This window comes from Pongo abelii, chromosome 6 (assembly GCF_028885655.2).
Source record: "Pongo abelii isolate AG06213 chromosome 6, NHGRI_mPonAbe1-v2.0_pri, whole genome shotgun sequence".
Taxonomy (NCBI): Eukaryota; Metazoa; Chordata; class Mammalia; order Primates; family Hominidae; genus Pongo; species Pongo abelii.
This window is the reverse complement of record NC_071991.2, coordinates 149,613,970-149,627,309: the sequence shown is the minus strand read 5'-3', so window position 1 is coordinate 149,627,309 and position 13,340 is coordinate 149,613,970. Positions and strand designations below refer to the sequence as shown.

Below are 13,340 nucleotides of genomic sequence, written 5' to 3'. Positions count from 1 at the left end.
TCTTCCTTTTCTCTGTAATAATCAGAGGTCCCTCTCGATCAACTGAGGTAGCTTCATTTCATTCTTTTTAATGGTTATGTGATGTTCCATAGTGTTGATGAACTGCAGTTAAACCATTGCATTACTGATGAGTGTTTATTTTATTTATAATTTTTCTCATAACAAACAGTGTTGCTATATCTTGTACAAATATCACAATGAATTAATAGTTTCACTCCTATGGGGTATATTCCCAAACGTGAGGTTTCTGTGTAAAAGCATGTGTACTTTTCATTTAAATAGATATTGCCAGTTTTCTAAAAAGGCTCTTACTGCACACTTCTTCCTGCAGCATGTGAGACTGTTTTCTTGTTTCCCATTTGTAGTTGGTGTTACTATTTTTTTGTTTAGTTGGTCTGATAAATATAGACTGATGTCGTTACCTTAATCGAATAGGCAGCTTTTCATGTCGGCCGTTTGGATTTGCTTTCATAGGAATTGCGTATTCATATCCTTTGTCCATTTTTCAATTTTTAACAGTTTACACTATTCAGAATTTTCCCCTACAAAATATCCTTTGCCTACCAGCAAGTGTGACATCGTTTTTCTTGTAAAAGTAACTTTATATAAACAAACATACATAATTTTCTATTGCATCTAGTCTTGGTCAAGACCCTAGATTATATATGTATTCTAGAGTTTTTCTTGCATAACATTTTAAAAATATAATTTCGTTTTCTTCCATTGGATAACCAGTTGTTGAAGGGCCATTTAGAAGTAACCCACTCATATTTAACTGATTTTCTTTCTTCTTTTTTGAGACAGGGTCTCACTCTGTCACCCAGGCTGGAGTGCGGTGGCACAATTTCAGCTCACTGCAGCTTCGATCTCCTGGGCTCAAGCGATCCTCTTACCTCAGCCTCCTGAGTAGCCAGGGCCACAGGTGCATGCCACAAAACTTGGCTAATTTTTAAAAACATTTTTTTAGAGATGAGGTTTTGCCATGTCGTCCAGGCTGGTCTTGAACTCCTGAACTCAAGCAATTCACCTGCCTCGGCTTCCCGAAGTGCTAGGATTACAGGCATGAGCCCCCGTGGCTGGCATGAATTTTTTTTTTTTTTTTTGAGACAGAGTCTTCCTCTGTCACCCAGGCTGGAGTGCAGTGGCACGATCTCGGCTCACTGCAACCTCTGCCTCCCAGGTTCAAGCGATTCTTCTGCCTCAGCCTCCCAAGTAACTGGGACTACAGGTGTGCACTACCATGCCCGGCTAATTTTTTTTTTTTTTTTTTTTAAGTAGAGATGGGGTTTCACCATATTGGCCAGGCTGGTCCTCAAACTCCTGACCTTGTGACCCGCCCACCTCTGCCTCCCAAAGTGCTGGTATTACAGGTGTGAGCCACCACACCTGGCCTTTTTCTTCTTTTAACCCCACGAAATCTTGACTATAAACTGAATTTTAATACCAGTTACTACTATACGTTAGATTTTCATACATGCAGGGATCTATTTCTCTTTTCTGAGATGGAGTCTCACTCTGTCAGCCAGACTGGAGTGCAGTGGTGCCATCTCGGCTCACTGCAACCTCTGCCTCCCAGATTAAAGCGATTCTCATGCCTCAGCCTCTGGAGTCTCGCTCTGTTGCCCAGGCTGGAGTGCAGTGGCATGATCTCAGCTCACTGCAACCTCTGCCTCTGGGGCTCAAGCAATTCTCTTGGCTCAGCCTCCCTAGTAGCTGGGATTACAGGCACACGCCATCATGCCCAGCTAATTTTTGTATTTTTAGTAGAGACAGGGTTTCACCATGTTGGCCAGGCTGGTCTTGAACTCCTGACCTCAAGGGATCCGCCTGCCTTGGCTTCCCAAAGTGCTGGGATTATAGGCGTGAGCCACCATGCCTGGCCCATTTGGAATCTCTTCATTTCCACTGATCTTGTTTATTCTTAAACCACACTATATTGATCTCCAAACATACTTTTTGTGTGTTCTGGTTCATTCACTTGTGAGTTGTATCTGGAGTAGAACAGATAATCAAAGATGCTTGTTCAGAGGATAAATCAGTTCACATACTAAAGTCTCTGACATGGCCCTTCCCACCGTGTGCTCCCAGATGTGCTTCATGAGGACGCAGCTGGGGCAGCACATGGTGCTCCCGGATGTGCTTCATGAGGACGCAGCTGGGGCAGCACATGGTGCTCCCGGATGTGCTTCATGAGGACGCAGCTGGGGCAGCACATGGTGGTCCTAGTAATTCCGACTAGAATGCAGTTGATTTCTGCATTCTAGAATTCAGTTCAATTCTCGAATTGCATTCTAGTCTAGTACTTCTGATTCAGTTGCATCTAGTCTAGTACATCTAGTCTAGTACTTTTGCATTCAGTTGCCTTCTAGTCGGAATTAAGGGCAAAAACCCAAAATTGGGACAAGAAAATACAACTATTTATGGGAAAGACCCATATTTTTTGAGTATGTTTCTCTACAAGTTGTGCTACCAACCTAAAATAGCGCACCTAGCAGGCCACCAGCACGGGAGTACAAGCTGCACAGTGAGAGCTGCTTCCATTTCGGCCAGTTCAAACTTCTTTCCCAGCCTCAGAATTTTGTATTAGTGAAAAATTTACCTTCCCCAAGAGCTTCATTTGTTTCCAACATTCCTGATATTTACAGCAGAGTGACGTTTCCTGCGTCTGCTCTTTGCCCTGGCTCCTGGGAAACTCAGAGCTAAGTCCGAACCCTGTTTACAGTATCAGTGATTGGTTATAGTTAGCCCGATTTCTGTGTTACTAAATTTATTATGTCTTTTTTGAAATAGTATTGGGGTAAAATAAACACCACAAGTCAATAAGCTTATTTAGTTGGTGGGAACTCAGCTATCTCATCTGGAAGGTTAGATAGCCTAATACATAAGACAGCCAAGCCACAGTACTACTTTATACATAGACCCTAAGAATTTAGTGCTAAAAAAGACGTAGGAATAAGCTAGTGATGGCATAGTTTTAATTAGTAAAAATTTCCAATTTTTTAAATTTCAGGAAACAGCATATTCAAAAATGATTTGAGTTCAAGTGAAACTTAAATACGGCTTCTAATAAGACCCAAGGGTGAACCTTTGTATGAAAAACAGAAAAAAGACTTGTTGTCACATCAATTGGAAGTATGTAAACACTTTTTTTTTTTTTTTTTTTTTTTTGGTTTTTAGGGGCTGGGCCTGTATGCTGCTAGAGACATTGAGAAGCACACCATGGTCATTGAATATATTGGGACTATCATTCGAAATGAAGTAGCAAACAGAAAAGAGAAACTTTATGAGTCTCAGGTAGGTGTCTGGTCCCCGCGATTGTATAAACAGCACCATCATCCTCTCCCTTTCTCCATGCCAACCAGACACCCTGAAAGGCAGAATGAAATCTGTCATGCTGCATTTAGCTTTAAACAAAAGCCGTATCTGTATATTATTATATTTTTATCAGTTTTATCTCTTTCAATTGGTGTTATGGTTTACTTTGATAGACAACTGTAAATTAATGAGCCTGGCTTCACACACAACCTACTGATTCCATGCTTTCCATTCGTGCCATGTAAATGTCATCTGTGCCTAACAGAATATCCACAGTAAGGGTGATGAGGGTGCCGTTCCGTTCAGTTTTGACTGAGTCCTCCTGGTGTGGATAGGAACACAGAGGGGAGTTTCAGGTCGACATTGATGACTTACTGACTGACTTTTCCCTCAGAACCGTGGTGTGTACATGTTCCGCATGGATAACGACCACGTGATTGATGCCACGCTCACAGGAGGTCCTGCAAGGTGAGACAGCGAGGAACCTGACGGGGAGTGCTTTTGCTTGTGGGGCCAGTGCTGGTGGAGAGAACACTGAAGCCAAGGGAAAGGCTCTCACTGCAGCCTGGCAGTGACTAAACATTCAGAGCAAATGAGTTTTGAGAATTTTCATTTAAATTTTATATTTGTGCTTCTAACAATGGGCAAATAGAAATTTAATTAGCAAAAACTGCTTTCTCAATAAATGGGAAGTTTTTAAAGCTGCTTCTAGCTGTTTTACAATATAGTTTTCTGACATGGTGGCTTGCAGGTATATCAACCATTCGTGTGCACCTAATTGTGTGGCTGAAGTGGTGACTTTTGAGAGAGGACACAAAATTATCATCAGCTCCAATCGGAGAATCCAGAAAGGAGAAGAGGTAAGAGTGTGAAGAGATTGCGTCTGCCATGTTGTTCAGATCCTGGGTGAATAGTTCCCTCCTCACACAGGCCACTTACTTACTTGTTTCCCAATTCTTTGTTGTGATAAAAACTCTGTCTATAGTAGGCCAGATGTTCCCACCCTGCAATATCTCACCCTTCAGGCATTCCAGTTCACCTTCCTCCACATGGCAGCTCTGTGAGCATTTGCTGTCACCTCTCCCTTCCCTTCTGTGCCACGGGTTCAGCATCCCCATGGCACCCAGGTGGTATCATTTCTATGTGCCATAGGATCATTCTTTATCCCCTTAACCTGGACACAGTTTGGCAGTGTCCCCTCTGAAGAGCATCCCCGTCCGTTTCCAAGGGGGCCGTGGCTCCTGGGATGGCACTGTTGGGCTATGGGCGGCAAACTGGGCAGCCGTGCTGCTGAGGATTGTGTGCTCACACTGACGATCAGTACATGCCTAACCAAGTGCCCACATCATCACATTCTCCAGCAGTTCAGGTGTGGGTTGTTGTCTTCAAAATGCCGAGTGCCAAGCTTGCTATTTGTCTCCGTGCTCTCAGAGGTGACTCTGGTCCGGCGTCTCACCCGTTGGGATTATTTTTGGCCTTAATTGCTGCATTTGCTTCCCAACTTGGTCTTTCCCACTGTGATTCAGGTACCTTGGTTCTGGAATTGGCGTTTCCTGGAAAGCTGTCACTGAGCAGCAGGCTTGGTTTCTGTAGGAAACGTCCCGCATTTGGGGAGTGAGGCACCTGAGTGACTTGGCTTTGTTGGTGCTCCTCTCTCTTCATGAACATAGCCATGGCATTCGTGGGATTCTGTCTGTATTTTGGGTCTTTGTGGAATCTCCTTTCTTAGTCAAGAATAAGGATCCGACTAGACCCAAGGCCCGTTATACATCTCAAAGTAACGTGTAAATAAGACAGTGTGTGGGAGCCCTGGCACGGTGCCAGTAACCAGTGGATACCATGGTGGTCAGAAGAGACTCAGCCCAGGGCCACCTGCCTCCTTCCTAAATAGTTTAATCTGAGCCCCTATTTTATCTTCTGCAAGACGGAGAAAATGACTTCCTTACCAGGCTCTTGTAAGGACTCAGCAGATACCTGAAAGAAAGCAGTGGAATCATTGCCAAGAACAGCTGCTCAATAAACACTGGGTTCCTTCCTTTCTGTGTAGAAGGTCTTTCCAGCTAGTGTCTAGAATCATTTCAATCAGAAGAGACCTAGAAATTACTGGGCTTCCCCTTCATTTTGCAGCATCGGGTCTCTCTGGGGTGGTGGGGGTTGCAGGGGCCACGCAGTGAGGCTTGTACCATGGGACTCACGCAGACTCCCACCTACCTTGATTGGTCTGAGATGTTAATTTGGTGACCTCTAAATAGAAAGACATCCTTTCAGTCTTGAGTGAGGAAAAATGAAAGAGGGTAAACAGTGTTAGCTGGCAGTTCATCTCACCCAGACTTGCATGCCCCGTTCGGTAAATCAGAGGAGGTGAAAGGCTTCTGGGTTTTAGGGAGAGGGGTAGGAAAGCAGTTGCCCTTCCAGTGCCCTCCATCCACTTGCAGGGACAGCATTATGAGAAGTCACAGAAATACAGCTTTCTCCGGTCAGGCTCCCCGTTCTCAGATCTGGCTGTTTAAAAATACTGCCTCCCTCATTTCCTCTGTGCAAGCACAGTGCCTCTTTTCAGGGTTCCCCCAGGGTCCCATGGAACCTCAAGAAATCAGGTCTTCCTTAATTTACGTCTGTTTTGTTTGCTGGTTTTAAAATGCAAGGGAGATGGAGGCAGAAACGCCATTGCCTTCCTTGCTGTCCTTTCTTACCCTGTGTCTTTGCCGTGGGCAGCTCTGCTATGACTATAAGTTTGACTTTGAAGATGACCAGCACAAGATTCCGTGTCACTGTGGAGCTGTGAACTGCCGGAAGTGGATGAACTGAAATGCATTCCTTGCTAGCTCAGCGGGCGGCTTGTCCCTAGGAAGAGGCAATTCAACACACCATTGGAATTTTGCAGACAGAAAGATATTTTTGTTTTCTGTTTTATGACTTTTTGAAAAAGCTTCTGGGAGTTCTGATTTCCTCAGTCCTTTAGGTTAAAGAAGCGCCAGGAGGAAGCTGACAGAAGCAGCGTTCCTGAAGTGGCCGAGGTTAAACGGAATTACAGAATGGTCCAGCACTTTTGCTTTTTTTTCTTTTCCTTTTCTTTCTTTTTTTGTTTGTTTTCTGTTTTTTTTTCCCTTGTGGGTGGGTTTCGTTGTTTTGGTTTTTTGGTCTCACTAAGGAGAAACTTTTACTGGGGCAAAGAGCCGATGGCTGCCCTGCCCCGGGCAGGGGCCTTCCTATGAATGTAAGACTGAAATCACCAGCGAAGGGGACAGAGAGTGCTGGCCACGGCCTTATTAAAAAGGGGCAGGCCCTCTAACTTCAAAATGTCTTTAAATAAAGTAGACACCACTGAACAAGGAATGTACTGAAATGACTTCCTTAGGGATAGAGCTAAGGGATAATAACTTGCACTAAATACATTTAAATACTTGATTCCATGAGTCAGTTTATTGTAGTTTTTGATTTCTGTAAAATAAGAGAAACTTTTGTATTTATTATTGAATAAGTGAATGAAGCTATTTTTAAATAAAGTTAGAAGAAAGCCAAGCTGCTGCTGTTACCTGCAGAACTAACAAACCCTGTTACTTTGTACAGATATGTAAATATTTTGAGAAAAAATACAGTATAAAAATAGTTATTGACCAAATGCTACCAGGCTCTGCAGCAGCTCGGGTGCTTATAAAATGTTCATAGGGATGTTACAATATAATTTTGTGTTATAAAATATGCCATTATAATTATGTAATAACCAAAATTTCAACCTAGAGTGTTTGGGGTTTTTTGGAAACTGCAGTCTATTAGTACTTAATGGTTTTATACACCTTACTTCTGACAGAGCGGGGCGTATGCTACGACTACAACTTTTATAGCTGTTTTGGTCATTTAAACTAATTTTTTCATATTATATTGTTGCATCCCTACTTCTTCAGTCAGGTTTTTTTGTGCTTACAATTTGTGATAACTGTGAATAACTGCTTAAAAATACACCCAAATGGAGGCTGAATTTTTTCTTCAGCAAAAGTAGTTTTGATTAGAACTTTGTTTCAGCCACAGAGAATCATGTAAACATAATAGGATCATGTAGCAGAAACTTAAATCTAACCCTTTAGCCTTCTATTTAACACAAAAATTTGAAAAAGTTAAAAAAAAAAAAGGAGATGTGATTATGCTTACAGCTGCAGGACTCTGGCAATAGGGTTTTTGGAAGATGTAATTTTAAAATGTGTTTGTATGAACTGTTTGTTTACATTTCTTTAATAAAAAAAACACTGTTTTTGTGTTTGCTTGTAGAAACTTAATCAGCATTTTGAACCAGGTTAGCTTTTTATTTTGTACTTAAAATTCTGGTACTGACACTTCACAGGCTAAGTATAAAATGAAGTTTTGTGTGCACAATTCAAGTGGACTGTAAACTGTTGGTATATTCAGTGATGCAGTTCTGAACTTGTATATGGCATGATGTATTTTTATCTTACAGAATAAATCAATTGTATATATTTTTCTCTTGATAAATAGCTGTATGAAATTTGTTTCCTGAATATTTTTCTTCTCTTGTACAATATCCTGACATCCTACCAGTATTTGTCCTACCGGGTTTTTGTTGTTTTCTGTTCTGTATAATAGTATCTAATGTTGGCAAAAATTGAATTTTTTGAAGTATACAGAGTGTTATGGGTTTTGGAATTTGTGGACACAGATTTAGAAGATCACCATTTACAAATAAAATATTTTACATCTATAAGAGCTGCCTAGAGCTTCTCTGTTAACTCCTCATATTCAAATTTGAGCTCTTAAATTGATGATTGTCTGAAGTTCACTGACCATGTCTTTCACAATTAGAGTGTTGACGTAATCAACTTGGTTTTCTTAGATTTTCAAATAAGTTTAGATGTAAATTCATAATTCATTGTAATTATGATACTTTTTCCTTCCCTTCAACTGAATAAAGAAGGGAACTTCTGTATCTTTTTAGGGTGTTTACCAAGTTTAGAATATCCTTGGTGCCTTGTTCAAAGCCTGTTTTTGTTTAATTGGTAAATTTAGTCTTGGTTATGTGCTGGTTTTTTTTTTTCTTTTTCTTTTTTTTTTTTTTTTGAGGCAGCTTTTCAGACTTACTCTATGTGGTAGACTTTCTTTCTATCATATTGAATTATTTAACATATTAAATATAAAGGGGTTAAGAAAAAACTGCTCAGAATCCCCTTTAGTTTCTAGGACAGATTTTTAACTGGGACTTTGCTAACACTAAAACAGCCAGCATTCCTGTCCACCATGGAGCTTGCCTTCTAGTGAGGGGCACGGACAAAAACAGGTGACTTTTTTAGATGGGAGGTGGGCTGGGAGTCCCGTGGGGGCATTCCTAAGGAGGCAACATTTAAGCAAGACCTGAAGGATGAAGAGGAGCTGGGAGCGTGGCAGAGGCTTGCCTGGCAGAGGGGACAACTCATACTGGAGCCTTGAGATCTGAAAGAGGCTGATGCTGCCAGTAACTGAAAGGCAGGTGTGGCTGGGACAGAGTGGCAGGAGGTGAGATGAGAGAAAAGCAAAGGTGAGTGGCGCAGGTTTAGCTCGCCTGGGTCAGCAGGAAGCTGCTGCCGGACGGTGCTGAGTTCCCACTGTGCACAGAGGTGACATGCTGCCCAGAAGAGGCGGGCCCGCCTGTGGGCGCCAGCGTGTGTACGCTGAGGCTGAGTGGGCTCCGTACGAGTCCCAGGAGGAGCGAGGGGTGCTCTGGGCTAGGCGGATGGTCGTGACATGGAGGGAGCTGGCAGCAGTTGAGGTGTTTTGCGTGTAGATGGCTCAACCATTTCCCATTTCAAAACCACCTTGTCTCAGTCTCTCCTCAGCTTCTCCTATCCTCCTCCTTTGGCCCCATGTCACTTGGAGGCTGCACTGCCCTCTGTCCTAGTCACCAAGCAGAAACACACTTAGTCTGATGTGGTGTCCGATGCAGTAGATGATCATCTGGCCATTAGGGTTTCCTGTCCCTGGTGGCGGTGGCAGCCACTGTCTCTGAAATTCTCTCCAGCCCCTGCTTGTGGAGTAGAACCCTTTCCTGGCTTTCTTCCTACATTGCTGCTTTAATCTTTTCCCTCTAAGGTCTCTACCCCATTCTTTTTTCATCATTAAGGTATGTATTTAATAGTAATCTGAAAAACAGCCTTCAGGAGGCCAAGGCAGGAGCATCACTTGAGGCCAGGAGTTCAAGACCAGCCTGGGCAACATAGTGAGACCCATCTCTACAAAAAATCAAAACATTAGCCAGGTGAGGTTGTGCACACCTATAGTCCCAGCTACTTGGGAGGCTGAGGCGGGAGGATCACTTGAGCCTGGGAAGTCAAGGCTGCAACGAGCTGAGATTGTACCACTGCACTCCAACCTGGGTGACAGAGCAAGTTCTTGTCTCAATTAAAAGAATAATAATGGAAGCCAACTCTTCCAGGAAATCATAGCTATGCAGTAATTCATGGCTTCTATGATACTAGTGCATTTTTTATTAGGCTCGGACACAGACACTACAACTGTCCCACTTCAAATGCCCAGGAACAATGTAGACAAATTCCAAAGAATGGGTTGTTTGCTGTGAACGCCATGGAAAGAAAAAAGGCACAGAGTCTGACTTTATTCTTTGGCCCTGAGCCTAGGGCCATCCTGCCCTATTGTAATAGGAAAGCAGTCTCAACAGCAGAGTCACCAGCACTCCCTCAGCTTCACAGCAATGCAGTAAAGCCCCTGGTGGCCTGTTCCCTGGGGCCCATTGTCACATACACTGGCAGCAGCTTTGAAATGAGAAGTGCTACATTTAAAACATTAAAAATTTAAATATTTCAGTTACGACTATGTAACGAGAGAGACTTAAGGTTACAAGAGGCAGAATAATGTTTTTAACTGTGCTTACTAGACTTAAATGTGTTCCTAGATAAGGCGGCCTCCGCACTTCCATCAGGTTTCCAGGTATGCCTGGGAGGACTCCCGCTCCCATCACCTTCTGGCAGAGTTCAAGAATCCCTTCCCAAATATCTAAAGAAATTGGGTAAATATCAGCAAAGCAAGGTTCTTCTCCTGGGGAGGTGAGTAGACGGACGGTGCCCGTTTGCACAATGTGCTCTGTGCTCCAGCTCAGTGCCCAGTGCCACTCTGAAGTCTCGTTTTCTTCCTGCCATGCCGTTGACAGCACAGCTTTATGTGTAGTTCCCGGAGGCTCCTTCAAGTATTCAGGATCTTCTAAAATGGAAGCCATGTTCTACTTGCTAGGAGGGTCAGCTGTCTGCTCATCCCCGGTCAGCCACAGCCTTACCCCCGGTCTCTGGGAATCTTGCACCCTGGCCCTGCTTGCTCCTGTGTCCTCAGAACCCATGGTGGGTCCATCGAGCCCTTCAGGGGCTGAGATCTCACTGGGACCCTGTCTCTGGTGCCAGGGTTTTGCCTGTGACATGTCCCAGCTGGTACTACAGACTCTCCATCCACTTTGTCTGTCCTGAGGATGCTCCAGCATCCGTCCCGGGGCCAGCGTCCTCGTTGCCTAGAGCAGGCCTGCTCGTGGCTCCCTGTGCAGTTTCTGATGCTCTGTTCCTGCAAGGGTTCTTGTTTTTGAAGACACTACTCCTGGGTCCCAGAAATTCTTTTAACCTAGTTTTTATCCTAAGCGCAGAAACGTTAAAAGTATTCCCTCTTCCTTGATGGGAACCTTACGAAACTTCGCTTCCTGAAGAACAAGTTGATGCAGGCGGAGCACACGAGGTGTATGACTTCTCAGCGGAGGCCCCACTCATAGGTGACCCCTCCTTCCACCACCCCTCCCTCACTCCAGCCCTGCTATTCCCACTGCTGCCAACCCCACAGCCTCAACTTTGTGTGTACCTTTTAAATACTAGCACCCCCCACACTTTTCTCAACTCTTCTCATCCTCTGCTCTCGCCACGCTGACTTCATCCAAACCTACAACTTAAGCCAACATGGTGGGAACAGCGTTCCAGACGCCTCCCTTCTGAGCTCTAGACCCCTGGCATGACCCTGCAGCCTGCCCACTCGGCCTGCAGAAGCTCCACTGCAGAAACTTCATCCTTTTTCTCTTCCCCAGAACCATTCCACCAATATCTCCTCGCTCGGAATGGCAGCTACCCGCTTCCAGGCCCCCACACCAGAGCCCCGCGCCATCCTCACGCTCTGCAGCCTGCCCGGCTCAGGGCTTCATCCCAGCAACCCCAGCCAGGAAGACGCTTCGCTTTCAGAACAGAACGACCTGCTATTCCCTGACGAAATGCGTGCGCGTGCCTCGATGCTTCCCAACTGCTGTGCGTTCCGCCGGGACCTTGTCCATCCCAAGGCCGCCTGGCCTGCTCCAGGAAGTTCTCCCGCCCTCTTGCCCGCTGTGGGAGTGCGCAGCCCCGTTCTGTGTTTTCTTGGCGCGTGAGTCTATCAGAGCATTTCTCACTTTCATTTCTAAGCTTTCCTTTCACCTGAAGGTGGGAACTTTAGCTTGCAACTAGTTCTCCAGCACAAAAGGGAGGGAGGGCGGGCAGAACGCAGAGTGCCAGGTGGTCACCTCCCTCCCCGCAATCCCCCCTGCTCTGCCGGGTCCAGAGGGCTGACCCTTCTGGTCTCCTGGCTCCTGCTTCATTTCAGCCAGTGGGAGCTGTGGGGGGAGGCCGGGAGGCAGGACAAGGGACCTGGGTGTTTCTGCTCCCGCTGTCTGGTGGTGGAGCGGCTGCCTGTGTCTAGGCCTGCGGCTCCGGACGCTGCTTCTCACCCTTCAGGCTCAGAGGTGGCCGCGCCCCTGAGGCTGCTAACACCTTCACAGTCCCTTCCCTCACAGCTCTTCAAGATGCCAGAGATGCGCGCCTTCTCATTTCCCAGCGGACCCCGACTCAGACAGGAAGGAAGGATTTTTGGAAACACATACTCTTGACAGCGTAAGTTAATATAATATGTAAAAAATAATGTTTTTTGATTAAAACATCGATATTTATAAAGAAAAAATGGGGAAGGAGGACAAAAAGGAAACAGATGTTTAGGGAGTTTACAATTTTTTCTTGTCAATTTTATGGAGAACATTTTCAGATCTCTAAAGTGAATTACTTTATATTCATATTAATAATATAGTATTTGGGAGCACTTTGGGATTACTTTTAGGAAAGTGGCAGAAATAATACAGAGATTTCCCATACACTCCTCATCCCGTTCCCCCCGATGTTAACTGTGGCGCATTTGTCAAAACTAAGAAATGAACATTGGTCCGTTGCTGTTAACTAACCTGCAGGCTACTTAGGTTTCACTGGGTTTTCCAATGATGTCCTTTTTCTGTTCCAGGACGCGGCTCAGGCACCACGTGGCGCTTGGTCCTCACGTCCTCTTAGCCTCTTCAGGGACACTGGTAATCTGGTAGTTTCTCAGATTTGCCTTATTTTTCGTGACCTTCTGTCAATTCTGATTTGACAGTTTCAATCCTCATTATCTTCAAGTTTTCCTAAATTTTTTTTTTTTTTTTTAGCACATTGAGCATATTTGTCAAAGCCGTTTTCGACACCAGTGTGTGCTAATTCCATCCTTTCATTGCTAGGCCTGTTTGTTTTTATTTAAGACTTTTATTAACAGGTGCTTGCAGTTTGTTACTTTTTTGAAAAAACCAAGTTGTAAACTTTTACGACAAATTAAAAATGAAGTTCTTAAAAATCTCGACATGAGCAGATACGAAATAATTTTAAAACCTTTAAAGGCGTATTGAGAAAAACCAGGCTTTTTAAAAAAACACTGTTATTACCAAAAAGAGACGTCTTCAGGTAAAAATAATTAGAAACCCCATGCCCCACAGATAATGCAGATAGTTCTACTTAGCTGGTCAACGGACAAAAAGCAGGCACTTACGGTCTTCAGCTCCAATTTTCGTTCATTTCTTATCGCTGCAATTTCCTAGTTCTTGTTTGATGACTAAACCGGGTGATGGTAGAGGTAGCAGCCGGCATTTGCTCAGCCTGGAGCGAGGAATTCTCAGCTGGTGGATCAGCTGCTTCTGTGTCTCTGCCATATTGTGGTTTAGGGTTTTCTGGGCG

At 44.3% G+C, this 13,340-nt stretch overlaps 1 protein-coding gene and 1 long non-coding RNA gene across 26 annotated transcripts in view; both read left to right on the top strand.

The window, feature by feature from the left end:
* Positions 1–8,032, top strand: part of KMT2C (lysine methyltransferase 2C) — a 303,762-nt gene extending 295,730 nt beyond the window's left edge. For all 25 annotated transcript variants that reach the window (XM_063726211.1, XM_063726208.1, XM_063726207.1 and 22 more), the window contains 4 exons: positions 3,178–3,294; positions 3,710–3,783; positions 4,067–4,175; positions 6,031–8,032. In XM_063726211.1, coding sequence (XP_063582281.1) covers positions 3,178–3,294; positions 3,710–3,783; positions 4,067–4,175; positions 6,031–6,123 — 393 coding nt within the window. In that variant the 3' untranslated portion in view covers positions 6,124–8,032. The remainder of the gene's footprint in view (positions 1–3,177; positions 3,295–3,709; positions 3,784–4,066; positions 4,176–6,030) is intronic.
* A 359-nt stretch (positions 8,033–8,391) lies between these two features.
* On the top strand, positions 8,392–12,334 carry LOC129060522 (uncharacterized). Its single transcript, XR_008527328.1, has 3 exons — positions 8,392–11,065; positions 11,372–11,700; positions 12,092–12,334. It is a non-coding gene; the product is annotated as an uncharacterized LOC129060522 (long non-coding RNA).
* The last annotated feature ends 1,006 nt before the right edge of the window (positions 12,335–13,340 follow it).